Source organism: Trichechus manatus, unplaced genomic scaffold (assembly GCF_000243295.1).
Source record: "Trichechus manatus latirostris isolate Lorelei unplaced genomic scaffold, TriManLat1.0 scaffold00047, whole genome shotgun sequence".
NCBI lineage: Eukaryota > Metazoa > Chordata > Mammalia > Sirenia > Trichechidae > Trichechus > Trichechus manatus.
In genome coordinates, this window is record NW_004443983.1 from 5,622,674 (window position 1) to 5,642,818 (window position 20,145).

The following is a 20,145-nucleotide window of genomic DNA, read 5'->3' on the forward strand; positions in this document are numbered from 1 at the left end:
TGTTGTGGGGTTGTTAACCAATGTCATAAAACAATATGTGTACTACTGTTTCATGAGAAACTATTTGTTCTGTAAGCCTTCACCTGAAGTACAATTAAAAAAAAAAAAAAATCCATTGCCATACAGCTGATTCCGACTCATAGTGACCCTACAGGATAGAGCAGAACTGTCCCATAGGGTTTCCAAGGATGTAATCTACAGAAGCAGACTGTCACATCTTTCTCCTGAGGAGCGGCTGGTAGGTTCGAACTGCCAACCTTTTGGTTAGCAGGTGAGCGCTTAACCACTGCGCCACCAGAGCTCCTTCAGAACTGTGACCATCAATGTCAAATCCCAACTCTGTAACTTAATGGTTGCAAGACTGTGGACAAACTATTTAATCTCTCCAAGCCTCAATTTCCTAAATTTAACTAGAGCTATTAATAGGTTTTGTGAGATTTAAAGCACTTAATACAGTATTTGGCCCACAATAAACACAATAAATGTTTGCTATTATTACATTATCTTAATTAAACATTTAAGGAATTAAGATGACATATTAGATATCCCATCATATACCCTGTATTAACAAAAGTTAACTTCCAGCATGGTAAGACAAATCTCAAAAGGCTAAAGTACAACTTCTGTTTTACATACTCCTATGACAAATAATTAAACTATTTCTTCAACAGAAGCAAATATAATGTAACACACGAGGGGAAAATATTATTTTAAAAAGGAACAAACCATCATCCAGAAGATACTGAAAAATGATTTACTACTCAAAACAGAAAAAAACAATTTAACTGTATGGCACAATTACTAAAATGAAAGAAGAAACGGACTCTATAAAAGAAAATTATAAAAAGACTACAGACTAATAGTAAAACAAAATTAATTAATTTTTAATTAAATTTAAAAAAGAAGAGATTGTAAAAAGAAAAAGAAGATGGTGATAGAAGAATTACAGGAAAACAAAATGAGATTTAAAAGCTGTGCTAGAGGTATTAAAAGGAGAAAGTAAAATGATGAAAAATGAGGCAGTAAAGACATTTGAGAATTCAGAATGCAGAGTTCAAAAAAAAAACAAAGGAGGTGAAAATAAGAAAAAAGACAGATATCATATCTAAGAATTACAGGAGCTCCCAAAGAGAACTGGAAATAGAAACAAACAATAACAAAATCAATGATATATCTAAAGAAAAAAAAAAAAGGTTCTTCAGCTAAAAAATTAAAAAACCTGAATATCAACACTGAAAAGTTTCACCCTCCTTACGTGAAAACCAGTTTAAAAACACCAAATCAAACATTTCGGCAAATGTCTGAAATTACAAGGATAAAGATTAAATTCTACACATATCCAGACCAAAAATCTAGGTTTTCCATAAGAAAACAGAAACCAAGACATCTTCATATTTATTTCAACTCTAAATGCCAAGCTGATTTTAAAATATATACAGAAATGCAAATGACCTAGATTAGCCAAAACAATTTTGGAAAAAAAAATTTTTTTGAAGTTGACAGAACTTACATTATCTGAGTACAAGAATGACTAAAAAGCTATAATAATAAAGACAATATGGAACTGGCATAAGATTAGACATAAGTTGTTGTTAGATGCCATAGAGTCGGTTCTGACTCAGCGATCCTATATACAATAGAATGAAACATACCAGTCCTGTATTATCCTCACAATCATTACGCTTAAGCCTATTGTTGCAGCCACTGTGTCAATCCATCTCATGGAGGGTCTTCCTCTTTTTTTGCTGACCCTCTACTTTACCAAGCGTGATGTCCATCTCCAGGGACTGGTCCCTCCTGAAAACATATCCAAAGTATGTAAGATGAAGTCTCGTCATCCATGCTGCTAAGGAGCAATCTGGTTGTACTTCTTCCAAGACAGATGTTTGTTCTTCTGTCAGTCCACGGTATATTCAATATTCTTCGCCAACACCATAATTCAAAGGCATCAATTCTTCTTTGGTCGTCCTTATTCACTGTCCAGCTGTCACGTGCATACGAGGCGACTGAATACACCACGGCTTGGGTGAGGTATACCTTAGTCCCTAAAGTGACATCTTTGTTTTTTTATCACTGTAAAGAAGTCTTTTGCAGCAGATTTGCGTAATGCAATGTGTCATTTGATTTCTTGACTGATGCTTCCACGGACATTGATTGTGGATCCGAATAAAATGAAATCCTTGACAACTTCCATCTTTTCTCCGTTTATCATGATGTTGCTTCTTAGTCCAGCTGTAAGGATTTTTGCTTTCTTTATGTTGAGGTGTAATCCATACTGAAGGCTGTGCTGTTTCATATTCATCAGAAAGTGCTTCAAGTCTTCTTCACCTTCAGAAAGTAAGGTTGTATTATCTGCATAAAGGAGGTTGTTAATGAGTCTTCCTCCATTTCTGATACCTTGTTCTTCTTCATATAGTCCAGCTTCTCGGATTATCTGCCCAGCATAATAGACTGAATAAGTATGGTGAAAGGATACAATCCTGGCTCACATCTTTCCTAATTTTAAACCATGCAGTATCCCCTTGTACTGTTCGAACGACTGCCTCTTGATCTACATACAGGTTCCTCATGAGCACAATTAAGTGTTCTGGAATTCCTACTCTTCCCAATGTTTTCAGTCCTCTTCTGAATACAGCTTGAACTTCTGGCAGCTCCCTGTCGATGTACTACTGCAACTGCTTTTGAATGATTTTCAGCAAAATTTTACTAGTGTGTGATATTAATGATATTGTTCCATAATTTCCGCTTTCTATTGAATCGCCTTTCTTTTGAATGGCCACAAATATGGATCTCTTCCAGTCAGTTGGCCAGGTACTGTCTTCCAAATTTCTTGGCGTAGACAAGTGAGCACCTCCTTTTGCTGAAACATCTCAATTGTTATTTCATCAATTCCTGGAGCCTTGTTTTTACCAATGCCTTCAGTGCAGCTTAGACTTCTTCCTTCAGTACCGTTAAGTTCTTGATCATATGGCACCTCCTGAAATGGTTGAATGTCGACCAATTCTTTTTGGTATGGTGACTCTGCGTATTCCTTTCATCTTCTTTTGATGCTTCCTGCATTGTTTAATATTTTTCCTGTAGAATCTTTCAATATTGCAACTTGAGGCTTGAATTTTTTCTTCAGTTCTTTCAGCTTGAGAAATGCCCAGGATGTTCTTCCCTTTTGGTTTTCTAACTCCAGGTCTTTACACATTTCATTATAATACTCCACTCTGTCTTCTCAAGCTGCCCTTTGAAATTTTCTATTCCGCTTTTATCATTTCTTCCTTTTGCTTTAGCTATTCTACGTTCAAGAGCAAGTTTCAGAGTCTCTTCCGACATCCATTTTGGTCTTTTCTCTCTTTCATACCTTTTTAGTGTCCTCTCACTTTCTTCATGTATGTCCTTGATGTCATTCCACAACTCATCTGGCCTTCAGTCATTAGTGTTCAGTGCGTCAAGTCTATTCTCGAGATGGTTTCTAAATTCAGGTGGAATATAATCAAGGCCATACTTTGGCTCTTGTGGATTTGTTTTAATTTTCTTCAGCTTCAACTTGAACTTGCATATGAGCAATTGATGGTTTGTTCCACAGGCAGCCTCTGGCTTTCTTCTGACTGATGATACTGAGCTTTTCCATCAACTCTTTCCACAGATACAGTCGATCTGATTCCTGTGTATTCCATCAGGCGGGGTCCACGTGTACAGTCATTTATGTTGTTGAAAAAAGGTATTTGCAATGACTAAATCATTAGTCTTGCAAAATTCTATCATGATATCTCCAGCATGATTTTTATCACCAAGGCCATATTTTCCAACTACTGCTCCTTCTTCATTTCCAACTTTCGCATTCCAATCACTTGTAATTATCAATGCATCTTGATTGCCCATTTGATCAATTTCAGACTGCATAAATTGGTAAAAGTCTTCAATTTCTTCATCTTTGGGCTTAGTGGTTGGTGTATACATTCGAACAGCAGTCCCATTAACTCGTCTTCCTTTTGGGCATATGGATATTATTCCATCACCGACAGCACTGTACTTCAGGACAGATCTTGACATGTTCTTTTTGTCCCATCTCAGGGTGTATGATGTAACCATATAGGATCCTGGGCAATGAGCCAAACATGTCACAAAACTTTAAAAGAAACATTTTAAAAGAGAACTTGGAAAAATAAAGTGAAAAAGTTTCATAAGAAAAATGAAAATAGTATATTTAGAATCTCATTTCAATAAGACTTAAAATTAATGTGCTATAAGATTTGAATCCAGAGGCTTTTGCCCAATAAAAATTCATTGTACTGTAAGCAAAAAGTATTCTCACTCTACTTTATGAGCCAGGAAACAATTACTATATTATCAAAGCATCGTAAAGCTATTTTCAAAACAACATAACATGTTTCAATAAGAGATGTGATTCATATTATTTGTGGTATTAGATTTTGTTTCAGCTTATTTATAAACCACTTGTAGGCCAAAATGCCTAGACTCTATTTAACTAGAGCAGGGGTCAGCAAACTATGCCTTGTGAACCAAATGTGACCTACAATGTGTTTTTTTTTTAATAATTTTTTATTGAAACTCATGTCCACTCATTTACATATTGTCTGTGATTGCTTCACGCTACAACAGCAGAGCTGAGTAGCTCTGAAAGAGACTGTATGGCCCACAAGACCAAAAATATTTACTATCTGGCCATTTATAGAAAAAGTTTGTTGATGCCTGATCTATAGCAATGGCTAAGCAGACCCCTGGGCATTCCCAGGACTGTTTCACAGGGTGTGCAAAGCCAAAACTATTTTCATAAAAATTCTAAAACATTATTAGTGTGTTGACATTTGCACTGATGCAAAAGCAATCAATGATGGATAAAACTGCTTATGCCTTGGCAAAAATAAAGACAGTGGAACCATCAGTACTAATGATCATTATATTCTTCGCCTTCACAAATTCAACATAAAAAAGAAGAAAAAACTACTTTCACTTAAGAATGTCCCTGATGGGCCGTCAAGTCAGTTCTGACTCATAGTGACCCTATGTACAACAGAACAAAACACTACCCAGTCCTGAGCCAAGCTCACAATCGTTGTTATGCTTGAGACCACTGTTGCAGCCACTGTGTCAATCCATCTCTTTGAGGGTCTTCCTCTTTTTCACTGACCCTCTACTTTACCAAGCATGATGTCCTTCTCCAGGGACTGATCCCTCCTGACAACATGTCCAAAGTACGTAAGACGCAGCCTCACCATCCTTCTTTCTAAGGAGCATTCAGTTTGTACCTCTGGTTGTACTTCTTCCAAGACAAAAAATTGTTAATTGTATTAAATTCCAACTCTTGAATTTATCTTTTTAATTACCTGTCTGATGAAACGGGAGATACAAGAGAGCACTTTTGCTGTAAACCAAAGTGCCATGGCTCTCAGAGGATAAGAATTTTTACAATAGTTGAATTGCAAGCTGAATTAGCATACACAGAATTTAACTCAAAATAGATCATAGACCGGAATGTAAAAGATAAAATTATAAAACTCTTAGGAGGTAATAACAAGTCAAGTCTTTGTGACCTTGGGTTAGGCAAACTCTTCTTAGATGACACCAAAAGCACAAGCAACCAAAGAAAACCTAAATAAATTAGACTTCATCAAAATTAAAAACTTTTGTGCCTCAAAAAACACAATCAAAAAACAGTCTAAAGATAATCTATAGAACACAAGAAAACATCTGCAAATCATGTATCTGATAAGGGTCTAATACTCAGAATATATAAAGAACTCTTACAACTCAGCAATAAAAAGACAACCCAATTTAAAGTGGGCAAAGGATTTGAATAGACGTTAGCCCAAAGAAGACACACAAGTGGCCAACAAGCACATAAAACACTCAGCAACATTAGCCATTAGGGAAATGCAAGTCAAATCCACAAGAAGATACCATATCACACCCAGTAGGATGATTATAATCAATAAAACAAAATAACAAGTGGTAGTAAAGATGTGGAGAAATTGGAAACCTCATTTTCTCAGTTATCTAGTGCTGCTATAACAGAAATGTCACAAGTGGATGGCTTTAACAAACAGAAATTTATTCTCTCACAGTTTAGGAGGCTAGAAGTTCAAATTCAGGGCACCAGACCCAGGCGAAGGCTTTCTCTCTCTGTCGGCTCTGGGGAAAGGTCCTTGTCATCAATCTTCTCCTTGTCAAAGAACTTCTCAGCGTAGGGATCCCAGGTCCAAACGACACACTATGTTCTCAGTGCTTCTTTCTTGGTGGTATGAGGTCCCTGTGTCTCTCTGCTTGCTTCTCTCTTTTATATCTCAAAAGAGACTGGCTTAAGACACAATCTAATCTTATAGATTGAGTTCTGCCTCATCAACATAACTGCCTCTAATCCCATCTCATTAATATCATAGAGATAGGATTTACAACACATAGGAAAATCACATCAGATGACAAAATAGTAGACAATCACATAGTACTGGGAATCATGGCCTAACCAAGCTGATACATATTTTTGGGAGACATAATTCAATCCATGACATTCTACCCTTTGGCCCCCCAAAACTCACATCCTTGCCACATGTAAAACACATTCACCCCATCATATCATACCAAAAGTCTTAAATCAACTCCAAGTCCAAAATCCAAAAATTCCTTTTCATCTGTGAAATCTAGATACACAAGTTATCTGCTTTCAAAGTATAACGGTGGAATAGGCACAAGCTAGATAATCCCATTACAAAGGGGAGAAATTGGAGGGAAAGAAGGGATAACAGACACCAAGCAAGTCAGCAGAACACATTACGTTAGCTCTCAAGGCTTGAAAATCCTGTTCCCTGAGATCACTGACACAAGGGCCCTGCCCTCCCGACTCCAGGTATTGGCCACACTCTACGGATTCCGAGTGGAGGCCCTTCGGCCCTGGGATTCAGCTCTGCCTTCCAGGCCCACTGGAATGGCAACTCTGCTCCCTCAGCTTTGGGTGGCCCCATTCTCCTAGTCCATCTGAATGGTGATTCCACCCTTTGAGACTAAGGCAGCTCGGCTTCCTGCGTTCCTCGTCTCTTCAGCTTCTGCTTCCCGGTTTCTTGGCGTCTCAGCCCTTCGGGTCTCACTGCCCGCATCTGCCCTGCTGGGACAAGTGTTTCAAAGCTCTGTAGCTCCAATGACAAGTGCCTGGAGGCACCCCACTCTGCCAGTAAAGTTTGGCCAGAAGGCATTCAGCTCTCCCGCTCCATAAGTCGGCACGCCTAGCTCCACCGATAAGTGCCTAGAGGCGCCCCACTCCACCAGGAAGCTTCCTGTGCCCTCGCTCATGGGTGGGCTCCAGCGCTGTGTCATGCTGGTCTCCTGGTTCTGCTGCTGCCAGTTCTTTGCTGCTGCTGATTCTCACCATCTGCACCGTTTCCAGTGTAATAGCTCTCCTCACTTCCTTCTGAGTGCTCACCAGAATTGTCGTTGATATCCATAATTCCACCAGCAGTCTCTTCAAGGCAATCTAGACTTTTACTATTAGGTACTTTAAAACTCTTTCAGCCTCTATCCATTCACAGTTTCAAATCCATTTCCACATTTTAGGTATCTGTTACAGCAGCACCCCACTCCAAGTACCAAATTCTGTCTTAGTTTTATAGAGCTGCTATAACAGTAATACCACAACTAAATGGCTTTAACAAATAGAAATTTATTCTTTCACAGTCTAGGAGGCTAGAAGTTCAAATTCAGGGCACCAGCTCCAGGGGATGACTTTCTCTCTCTGTCAGCTCTGGGGAAGTTCCTTGTCATCAATCTTCCCCAGTCGAGGAGCTTCTCAGCAAGGGACCCAGGGTCCAAAGGACACGTTATTCTCCTGGCTCTTGTTTTCTTGGTGGTATGAGGTTCCTATGTCTCTCTGCTCACCTCTTTTTTATATCTCAAAAGAGACTGGCTTAAGACACAATCTAATCTTGTAGATTGAGTCCTGCCTCATCAATATAACTGCCTCTAATCCCATCTCATTAACATCATAGAGATAGGATTTACAACACTCAGGAAAATCACATCAGATGGCAAAATGGTGGACAATCACACAATACTGGGAATCAGGGCCTAGCCAAGTTGACACACATTTTGAGGGGACACAATTCAATCCATGACACTCATCCATTGCTGGTGGGAATGTAAAATGATGCAGCTGCTGTGGAAAATGGTTTGGTGGTTTCTCAAAAGTTAAACATAGAATTAGCATATGACCCAGCAATTCCACTCCTAGGTATATAACTCAATGAATTTAAAACAGGTATTCAAACACTTATACACAAATGTTCACAGCAACACTCTTCACAATAGACAAAGGTGGAAACTGGACAATCCATATATTATATACAAACTTCTTTTAGCTGACACTGCCTCTCAACAAAATATCACCTTAAAAACTCTTCAGATATAATCATTTATGCCATAGAAAAATATCTTTGGGCAGTATATTCCATACCTTGTGGGGAGCCAGAATCCTCTGCCTGAACTTTTCAACTGCGTCTTGACCCACTGTAGACCAAGCACTGACAAATGCTTCTGCTTTGTCTTGTCTAAGATGAATGTTCTCTAACTGCTGCTGCAAAACTGCTGGCTTCACATTGTGATACACTGCCTATCAAATGGGAAAAAAAAAAATCACAAATAGCCCTAATATACAGAGATTGATAACTGTTATCTAATATAAAATTATTTTTAAATGATTTAAATTAATAGACTTTTTTGTATTACTATTAAAGAAAATTTTGGTTTACATATAATAATATATATATAACCAAGCACTGGAAGATACAGGATTCAACAGCCTAAGTTATTCAGGCTAAATTTTCTCATGTTTGCCTGAGGTTTAAGTAATCCTAAATCTCCTTAATAACTGAAAAGCTTCTTTGCTTTGGCTATGCTAATGGCAAAACCAAAAACCAAAAAAAACAAACCTGTTGCCATCGAGTCGATTCCCACTCATAATGACCCTACAGGACACAGCAGAACTTCCCTACAGGGTTTCCAAGGAGTGGTTGGTGGACTCAAATTGCCGACCTTTTGGTTAGCAGCCATAGCTCTTAACCACTGCCACTAGGGCTCCTATGTTAATGGTACCCTAATTAAAATTTTATTCAGTTATTTCATTTAATTATTTCAGAGAAATATACAATTTTTTTTCCCCAACTAACAAAATTTTTTCAGGAAGCACTTTCTCAAAGCTACTACCTTCATCTACCAAGTTCCTAATTGGCTACTATCTATTCTGCTCCCTATGTAAGGAGATAAAACAAAAATTATTAAGTTTTTTAGCAGTGATACCTGAAGTTCTGTTTATTACATGATTCTAGAACAACTTCCCTAGAAACCCATACTGTTCTGTCTTATACAATTATCCTTTCTTCTTCTGAAGGTCCAACAATGGTAACAACCACAGTCGCCTTTATGACCTATAATCTAGATAAGGCTGTAGGTAGTAGATGCCTGGCAACTTGTCCTCCTACTAAGTATCTATTCAACCAGAATGCTCATCAGGCTATAGTACTATTTACACCTTTGTTTCACACATTCTATTTACTCAATCAACAAGAATTTACCAAGGATCTATTTTACGCCCAGCTATGTGCTACACTATATAAGATATACAAAAATATGAACCTGGCTCCCCATAAATTCAAAATCTAGTTAAGGAGACATAACTGATACACATGAAATAATGAAAGAATAACAATGTGCTCTACTATGAAGAGCGAAGGATAACAGGAATCCAAACAAGGGGAACTATAATTACAAGGAAGGGATCAAGGCTGCAAAGGGTGGAGATGTGACTAGATTCAGAGCATAAATAACATACTGAATTTAGATGACAAAAGGGATGCAAATGGGCAGTTGAGGAGGAAGAAATAGTGTACAAAAAGTCCTTTGACAATTTCTTTTCTAAATGTTCTGCTCATTATTTTTGTCAAATATTCCCCCAAATCTTTTATTTTCTTAAATAAAATTGTTCATTTTTCCAAATTATACCAAGTAACAATAAATTCAAATCTTTTATAACTGTTTCAAGTCAATGAAGTCTTGATTCACACTGTCAAATATTTTGCTCATGCTATTCAACATTAAGATTGCTTTGTAGAATGCAATGTTGTTGTTGTTAGGTGCCATCAACTCAGAGCGACCCCATGTGACAGAGTAGAACTGCCCCATGGGGTTTTCTAGACTGTAATCTTTGTGGAAGCAGATCACCAAGTCTTTCTCCTGCGGAGCCGCTAAGTGGATTTGAACCACTAACCTTTCAGTTAGCAGCCAAGCACTTAACCGTTTGTGCAGCCAGAGCTCCTCTGTAGAACGCAATAGTGTGAAAACAATCATGTGTACATTCAATTTTTTTTAAATACCCTGAAATTCTTCTAAAATATACTAAAATATACTCAAAGCTTCCATCTTGCACACTTTTCTAAAAGGTAGAATAGACACCATAGTAATACAAACATGTAGTAAACAAACCACAGTTAGGAAATCAGGTGCAATAAAAAATACCTGTTCTAAAATGAATGATATTGTTTGAAGAACTAGGTGAAGGTCTTGTTTCTCTAGAGAAAATGCAGCTTGAAGTTTTTCTTCTTCTTCTTCACTGAAACTGCTCTCAGCCTACAACAAATAGCATATCTATTTGCACACATTCAGGTATTCAAAATTCAGATACTCAACAAAAGATTCATTTAGTCATATTTGGAATGAGAATTCAAAAAAAAGTGAATCGGTGGAGAAAGGAAACCTATAAGCTTGTAAATTTCAATATCTCAAAATCATAGCACAGTTTAGTTTCTTAGATTTGTCAAATAAAGTTTGTTTTAAATAACACTATTTTAGATTTTATGGTTTATAGTAGGTAGAAAAACAGTAAACACCAAAACAAATGGACACTTACAAAAAAATACTTGAAGATAAAACTCCAAAATGTTAACTGATAACAGTAATTTCTATCTTCATTCACTGAAAACTACTTACTGTCTATCATGTGCTATATAAACAGTTCATGTCCTTAGGTACAGTCTCAGAAAGACACATAAAAACAAGTAACTATATAAATAATTTCTATTTTGATGAGTTCTGCAAAAGTACAAGTGGCTATGAAAGTATATACAGGCAGAAACTAACATCAATTTTATAATTTCATTATTCTCCAACATTTCCATATAAGCACATATTTACTTTTGTAAGCTATACATGAGAGAAAGATAGTGATCTGAGATTCTCCAGAAGAACCTCCTTGATCTAAAGATACTGATTTACCAAGTATGAATAGTGTTTAAATAAAAAACAAATATTCCAGGGCAGAGTCAACATGGTACTGTACACAGAAGCATCACACTGTCCCTCCACAGCACAGACCCGAAAAACTAAGCAAAACAGAGACAAACATCAATCCTGGAACCCTAAGCATCAAATGACAAGATGAAGAACTCAAGCAAGCAATGAATGGAATAAAAAACTGACACAGAACACAGAGTGAGGAGAGATAAGAGCAGAGGTCCCCCATCAACTAACGCAGCACAGATTCGCCATCTTGAACTCCTGTCGGAGATCAGCGGGCAGGGAGTACAAGAAAGCAGCTTCACAGAGCTCCTAGCAGGAGACAGATCACCCAGTAATCATCGATATATGCTTTCCCACCCCCAACCCTTCTTCCCCCTGCTCAGCCTCCACCGCTTCCCAGCAGGCCAAGTGACCTCAACTTGGGAGGCACCGGCTCCATGCTGCTGTGATTCGCCCTGCCCACACTGGCCAGCTCCTTCAGTACCATTTCATTGTTGCTGGTGTTGTTTTTTCCAGCTTCTTTTGGTTTCTCCCCTGCCTCTCACCTGCTCCCTCTCCTGTCTCTCGGACACCTGGCTCCGTATGCCATCTTTGCTTCCTCTTGACAGACTGTGAAGTGTCGCTTGGCTGCAGAACAGCTTTCCCAGTCCTCATCACCATGCTGGTGGGATTCCCTGGGACCTACTGTTTTGTTTTGTTTGTTTGTTTTTTCTTTTCATAGCTTGGAAGCTCCTTCTAGCCAGGTGTACTACATGGCTTGGGAGACACATCCCTGGTCTGCACGGCCACACCGGTGGGATCCCTGGAGGCATGTCCTTCTCTCTTTCTTTATATTTTTCTTTTTCCCTTTTTGTCTTTCTTGATTTCTCAGTTTCTCATCTATCTACTTACTTTCTTGTCTCCTGAATACCTGGCACTGTGTGCCATCTCTGCCCCTTCTAGCTGGGCTGTACTGTGCAGCATGGGAGACCCTTCTCTGGTCTGCGCAGCCACCCTGGTGGGATCCCTGGGGGCATGTCTGCTTTTTTTAATTTTTCTTTTTTCCTTTTTGTCTTTCTTCATTTCTCAGTTTCTTGTCTCTCTACTTACTTTTTTTTTGCTGTCTCCTGAATACCTTCAAACTTGGCTGTACTGTGGCAAGGCCTGGGAGCCACTTCCCTGGCCTCTGCAGCTGTGCCAGAGGGATCCCTGAGGGCCTTTTTTTTTTCCCCCTTTCTTTTTCTTTATTTTTTTTCTTCTCACTTCTCCTTTTTATTTTTATTCATTTCTCGGTTTCTCATCTCTCCACTCAAACTGCAAACTCCCTCAGCACTTTTTTATGTTTATTTGCTTTTTTGGCTCCTGATTCTCTCTCCTCTCTCTTTTTTCCCATACATATCTTAGCTCCACACATCACAACCTCTCCCCTCCTTCCTGCCTACCTGCACCATGCGCTGAACATCACACCCCCGAGCAGCACCAGCACGGCCTACTGGAACCTGCCCTGCACTGACCCCCAGCCTACCCTGTCAGCTCCAGTATGTGCCACAAACAATCCATCTCAGCGCCTCCCCTTCAGATGGATCTGCTCAGCTGCACCATAGCTGAGCAACTGGCCCTTCCCATTGGACAAGAAGGTAAAAAGTATCGGGCCCACAGACAAGCAAACAACAAAGAATGCACAGCCTACCTGCTTAGACAAAACCAAATAAAACAAAAAAGCAGGATGAAGTGAACAAATCTACAATCAATAAACAAAGAAAATAACTACTGAATTTCCGGAAGACAGAAGGCAATATTAAAACATATAAAAAAAACTGGACACAATGGTTCCAGTAGACAACTAAAATAAAACACCACATGACTTTCCAGTAGAAGCAAAGGCACTGGAACTACCTGACAGGGAATTCAAATCTCTGATATTCAGAGCTATCAAAGAGTTGAAGCAAAAAGCAGACAAAAAGGAGGAAAAAATAGACAGATTCATGGAAAAGGCTGACAAATCCATGGAAAATACCAACAAAAAAATGGAAGATTCAGGAAAATAATACAGGTGTCAAAATAAATTGACAACTATAACTCGTACAAAAACAACAAAGAAATCCAAAAGATAAACAACAAGATTTTAGCAATGGACACTGTCATAGACGGTCTGAGTATCAGGTTTAAAACAATGGAAGACAAGATCAGCAAAATTGAAGACCAAAAATTGGATACCACTTTGAGGAAAAATCAGAAAAAAGAACGAAGCAAAATGAAGAAACCCTGAGAATGACATGGGATACAATCAAAAGCAAAAATTTGTAAGTTATTGGAGTACCAGAACAGGAGGAGAAAACAAAAAACACAGACAGGATCACTGCAGAATTGCTGACAGAAAATTTCCCTAATATCATGAAAGATGAAAAAGTGACCATCCAAGAAGCTCGACGAACACCATATAGAAGAGACCCCAAAAGAAAATCACCAAGGCATATCATAATCACACTCGCAAAAGACAAAGAAAGGATCCTCAGAGCAGCTCGAGAAAAACAAAAAGTCACATACAGAGTGGAAATAATAAGAATTAAGCTCTGATAACTCAGCAGAAACCACGCAAGCAAGAAGGCAATGCGACGTCATATACAAAACCTTGACAGAAAAAAATCGTCAACCAAGAACACATCATGCAAAAGTCTCATTCAAATATGATGGTGAAATTAGGACATTTCCTAACAAACAGAAACTAAGGGATTATGTAAAAACCAAACCAAACTTACAAGAATTATTAAAGGGAGTCCTTCCGTTTGAGAACAAACAACATCAGACCACAGCCTGAATGTAAGACACAAAATCACACCAGCCAGATACCAACCTAGGAAATGAACTCTCAAGGACTATTCAAAACCAAAAGATTTACAACAACAGGGAACCAGAGAGGTTAATCTGTAAATGACAACAACAGCAGAACAATAAAAGAGGGAATAAACTGTGTAGGTATAGAACTTTCTAATGAAGAGGAAGGCAATGTAATACCAACTAATAATAGACTGGGTCAAACCTAGGAAGATAAGGGTAAATTTCAAGGTAACCAAAAGAAAAGTTAAAAAACCTACTCATCGAAATAAAGAAGAAAAACATAAAAGTCTCAGTAAAAACAAAATCTACAAAAACAAAAGAAATGAAAAACAAAAAAGCCACAAACAAAAGGAACTCAGCACAGGAGAGTAAGAGGAACAAAGAAAACGTCCGTCCAAAAAAAAAAAAAGCACTACAAAATAACAGCAATAAGCTCACACCTATCAATAATTACACTGAATGTAAATGGCCTAAATGCACCCATAAAGAGACAGAGAGTGACAGAATGGATAAAAAAAGGATCTATCCATATGCTGTCTACAAGAGACACACCGTAAAAATAAAGACATAAATTTACTAAAAATCAAAGGATGGAAAAAATATATCAAGCAAACAGCTACCACAAAAAAAGCAGGAGTGGCAATACTAATAACAGCTAAAATAGATTTTAAAACAAAATCCACCATGAAAGACAAACAAGGGCACTATATAATGATTAAAAGGATGATTTATCATGACGACATAACCATAATAAGTATCTACACACCCAATGACAGGGCTCCAACATACATAAAACAAACTCTAACAGCACTAAAAAAAGAAATTTACAGTTCCACAATAATACTAGGAGAATTCAACACACCACTCTTGGTAAAGGACAGAACATCTAGAAAGAAACTTAACAAAGATACAGAAGAGCTAAAGGACACAATCAGCCAACTTAACCTCATAGACATATATAGAACACTCCACCCAACAGCTACAAAGTACACATTCTTTTCCAACACACATTCCATGTTCTCCCGAACAGACCACATCTGAGGCCACAGAGCAACCCTCAACAAAATCCAAAACACTGAGACAATACAATGTATCTTCTCTGACCACAACGCCATCAAAGTAGAAATTAGCAACAGGAAGAGCAAGGAAAGAAAATCAATTACATGGAAACTGAATAATACCCTGATTACAAACCACGGGTAACAGAAGAAATCAAAGATGGAATCAAAAAATTCCTAGAATCAAATGAGAATGAAAATACTTCATATCAAAAGCTTTGGGACACAGAAAGCACAGTGCTCAGAAGTCAATTTACAGCAATAGATGCACACATCAAAAAAAAAGAAAGGGACAAAATCAAAACACTGGCTACACAACTCAAACAAATAGAAAGAGAGAACAGCAAAAGAAGCCCACAACCACCAGAAGAAAGGAAAAAATAAAGATCAGAGCAGAAACAAATGAAAGAGAGAACAGAAAAACAATAGAAAGAAGCAACAAAACTGAAAGTTGGTACTTTGAAAAGATCAACAAAATCAACAAACAACTGGCCAAACTGACCAAAGAAAAACAAGAGAGAATGTAAATAATCCTAACAAGAAATGACATGGGGGACATCACAACAGACCCAACTGAAATAAAAAGGATCATAACAGACATTATGAAAAACTATACTCCAACAAATTTGAAAACCTAGAGGAAATGGACTAATTTGTAGAAATACACTACCTCCCTAAACTAACACAAAATGATGTTGAAAATCTGAACAGACCCATGACAAGAAGAGCGACTGAAAAGGCAATAAACTCACAACAAAAAAAAAACACTGGCCCAGATGGCTTTACTGGAGAATTCTACCAAACATTCAGAGAAGAGCTTACACCAGTGTTAGTCCAACTATTTCAGAACACAGAAACGGAAATGATACTTCCGAAATCATTCTACGAATCCAGCATAACCCTAATACCAAAACCAGGCAAAGACACAACAAAAAAAGAAAATTACAGACCAATATCTCTCAGGAATATACATGCAAAAATTCTAGCCAATAGAATTCAGCATCAGATCAAAAAAATAATGTACCACGATCAAGCAGGATTCATACCAGGTATGAAAGGGTGGTTCAACATCAGAAAATCAATCAACAAAATCTGCCACATAAATAAAAGAATCACACGATCATCTCAATCGATGCATAAACAGCATTTGACAAAGTCCAACACCTATTCCTGATAAAAACTCTCAATAAAATAGGTATAGGAGGAAATTCCTCAACATAATAAAGGGCATCTATACATAACCAACAGCCAACATCATTCTTAAGGGAAAGAGGCTAAAAATAGTCCCCTTGAGAACAGGAACAAGACAAGGATACCCTTTATTAGCACTCCTATTTAACATTGTGTTGGAAGTCCTAACTAGAGCAATAACGCAAGAAAAAGAAATAAAGGGCATCCAAATTGGTAAGGAAGAAGTAAAACTGTCCCTATTTGCGGATGATATGATACTATACATAGAAAACCCAAAAGACTCCACGAAAAAACTACTGGAACTAATAGAAAGATTGAGCAGAGTAGCAGGATACAAGACAAACATACAAAAATCAGTTGGAGTCCTATATACCAATAAAGAGAAAGATGAAAAGGAAACGAGGAAAAGAATACTATTCATAATAGCCCCCCCAAAAATAAAATACTTAGGAACATATCTAACCAGGGATGTTAAAGACCTATACAAAGAAAACTACAAAACACTACTGCAAAAAACCAAGAGATCTACATAAATGGAAAAACATACCATGCTCATGGACAGACAGACTCGACACTGTGAAAACGACAATTCTAACCAAAGCAATTTACAAATACAATGCAATCCCAATCCAAATACCAATAACATTCTTTAAAGAGATGGAAAAACTAATCATTAACTTTATATGGAAAGGGAAGAAGCCCAGGATAAGTAAAGCACTATTGACCAAGAATAAAGTAGGAGGACTCGCACTATCTGACCTCAGAACCTACTATACAACTACGGTAGTCAAAACAGCCTGGTACTGATACAACGACAGATACACTGACCAATGGAACAGAACTGAGAACCCAGATGTAAATCCATCCACCTACGGTCACCTGATCTTCAACAAGCGCCCAAAGTCCATAAAACAGGGAAAAGATGGTCTTTTTAAAAAACGGTGCTGGCAAAACTGGATGTCCATCTGCAAAAAAATGAAACAGGACCCATACCTCACACCATACACAAAAACTAATTCAAAATGGATCAAAGACCTAAATATAAAGCCCAAAACTACAAAGCTCATGGAAGGAAAAATAGGATCAATGCTAGAGGCCCTAATACACAGCATTAACAGGATAAAAACCGTAACTAAAAACACACAAATTCCAGAAGATAAGCTAGATAACTGGGATCTCCTAAAAATTAAACACTTAAAAAAATGCTCATCAAAAGACTTCATCGAAAGAGTAAAAACAGAACCTACAGACTAGGAAAAAAAATTGGCTATTACATATCCAACAAAGGTCTAATCTCTAAAATCTACAGGAAAATCCACACCTCTACAACAGAAAGACAAATAATCCAATTAAAAAACGTGCAAAGGAAATGAACAGATACTTCACCAATGAAGACATTCAAGTAGTTAACAGGCATATGAGGAAATGTTCGTGATCACTAGCCATTAGAGAAATGCAAATCGAAACCACAATGAGATACCATCTCAACCTGGCATTACTGGCATGAATCAAAACAACAAAAATGACAAATGTTGGAGAGGCTGCGGGGAGATCGGAACTCTTATGCACTACGGGTAGGAAGGTAAAATGATACAGCCATTCTGGAAGACGATATGGTGCTTCCTTAGAAAGCTAGAAATAGAAATACCATATGATCCAGCAATCCCACTCCTAGGAATATATCCTAGAGAAATAGAGTCGTCACACAAATAGACATATGCACACCCATGTTCATCGTAGCATTGTTTAAAACAGCAAAAAGATGGAAACAACCTAGATGCCCATCAACAGATGAATGGATAAACAAACTATGGTACATACACACAATGGAGTATTACACAATGATAAAGAACAATGATGAATCTGCGAAGCATCTCACAATATGAAGCTGTAGGGCATTATGCTGAGTGAAATAAATCAATTACAAAAGGACAAATATTGTATGAGATCACTACCGTAAAAACTCATCAAAAGGTTTACACACAAAAAGAAACAACCTTTGATGGTTAGGAGAGACGGGAGGGGTGGAGGGGGAGAATACTAAACAGACAACAGATAAGTGGTAACTTTGGTGAAGGGTAAGACAGTACACAATACTGGGGGAAGCCAACACAACTTGCTCAAGGCAAGGTCATGGAAGCGCCATAGACACATCTAAACTCCCTGAGGGACCAAACTGCTGGGCTGAAGGCTCTGGGGACCATGGCCTCGGGGAGTATCTAGCTCATCTGGCATAACATAGTTTATAAAGAAAATGTTCTATATTCCACTTTGGTGAGTAGTGCCTGGGGTCTTAAAAGCCTGTGAGTGGCCATCTAAGATACTCCACTGGTCTCACCCCTTCAGGAGCAAGGGAGAATGAAGAAAACTAAATACACAAGAGAAAGATTAGTCCCAAGGACTAATGGACCACAACTACCACGGCCTCCACCAGACTGAGTCCAGTACAACTAGATGGTGCCTGGCTACCACCACTGACTGCTCTCACAGGGATCACAATAGAGGGTCCTGGACAGAGCTGGAGAAAAATGTAAAACAAAATTCTAACTCACAAAAAAAGACCAGACTTACTGGCCTGACAGAGACTGAAGAAACCCCAAGAGTATGGCCCTCAGGCACCCTTTTAGCTCAATAATGAAGTCACTCCTGAGGTTCACCCTTCAGCCAAAGATTAGACAGGCCCATAAAACAAAATGAAACTAATGGTGCACAACAGTCCAGGCACAAGGACTAGAAGGCAGGAGGGGACAGGAAAGCTGGTAATAGAGAACTCAAGGTCAAGAAGGGAGACTGTGGACATGTCGTGGGGTTGTTAACCCATGTCATAAAATAACATGCCTACTAACTACTAACTGTCAATGAGAAGCTAGTTTGTTCTTTAAACCTTCATCTAAAGCACAATTAAAAAAAAAACTCTATCCACACATACTAAAAGCAACTTTCCCTGCTGCTGCCTCTCTTCAACAGCAAAAAGCAGCAGCTTCAGAAACTCCAGGAGTCCCTGCCTTGATAGCTTAGGATACTGTACAACTGCACAGTTGCTCAAGTGACGAACCATTAAACTCAAAGCTAGCATATTTTTGGTTTTAGGGGGCTGGACACCAGAACTGTGTTTCACCTACCTGTTTTCTGACTGAGGAAAACATGAACTCAACCTCTAAGTAAGCCCAAATGCCATTTGCTTACCTCAAGAGCACTCTTTTGCTCTAAATAGTTCTAGAATTTCTGTGACAATCATACCTCCTCCTAGTAATACTAAGCTACAGTACCAGATTTTACCAATACTGAGGAATGCATTAACAGTTTTACTTATGTATAATCACTGAACCACAGGTTGCTTTAAATCCAATGGATATTTACAATTTAACTTTCAAGTTTGTCAATCTGATTTCTTTTAAGACAGACTAAATTAGCTGCTTAGTGATTGAACATGAAGAACAATAAACTCCCATATTCCCAACGTGTATAAGGAAGTGAGATGGGGGGAAAAAAGGACGAAGGGGATATTCTCAAGCTCTTTCCAGTAGTAAAGTAGTTTGGAGTGCAGCAGGACAGGAGAACATTCATATCTTCCCATCCACCATTCTCCCTGATAGCACAGCATCAGGCATGTATCCTTAAGCTAAGGTGGGGCCTGAAATACCTGAGCAGAACAGTAAATGGAGAATACAGCTTTAAAACAAAGTTCCAAACACATATTCAATAACTTGATCTACATATGATCCAGCAATTCCACTCCTAGGAATATGTCCTACATATGATCCAGCAATTCCACTCCTAGGAATATGTCCTA

General features: G+C 38.2%; 1 protein-coding gene across 9 annotated transcripts in view; it reads right to left on the reverse strand.

The window, feature by feature from the left end:
* Window positions 1–20,145, reverse strand: part of COMMD10 (COMM domain containing 10) — a 216,060-nt gene that overhangs the window by 186,268 nt on the left and 9,647 nt on the right. For all 9 annotated transcript variants that reach the window (XM_023731945.1, XM_004376972.2, XM_023731948.1 and 6 more), the window contains exons 3-4: window positions 10,507–10,617; window positions 8,450–8,605 (exon numbers count right to left, since the gene is read on the reverse strand). In XM_023731945.1, coding sequence (XP_023587713.1) covers window positions 8,450–8,605; window positions 10,507–10,617 — 267 coding nt within the window. The remainder of the gene's footprint in view (window positions 1–8,449; window positions 8,606–10,506; window positions 10,618–20,145) is intronic.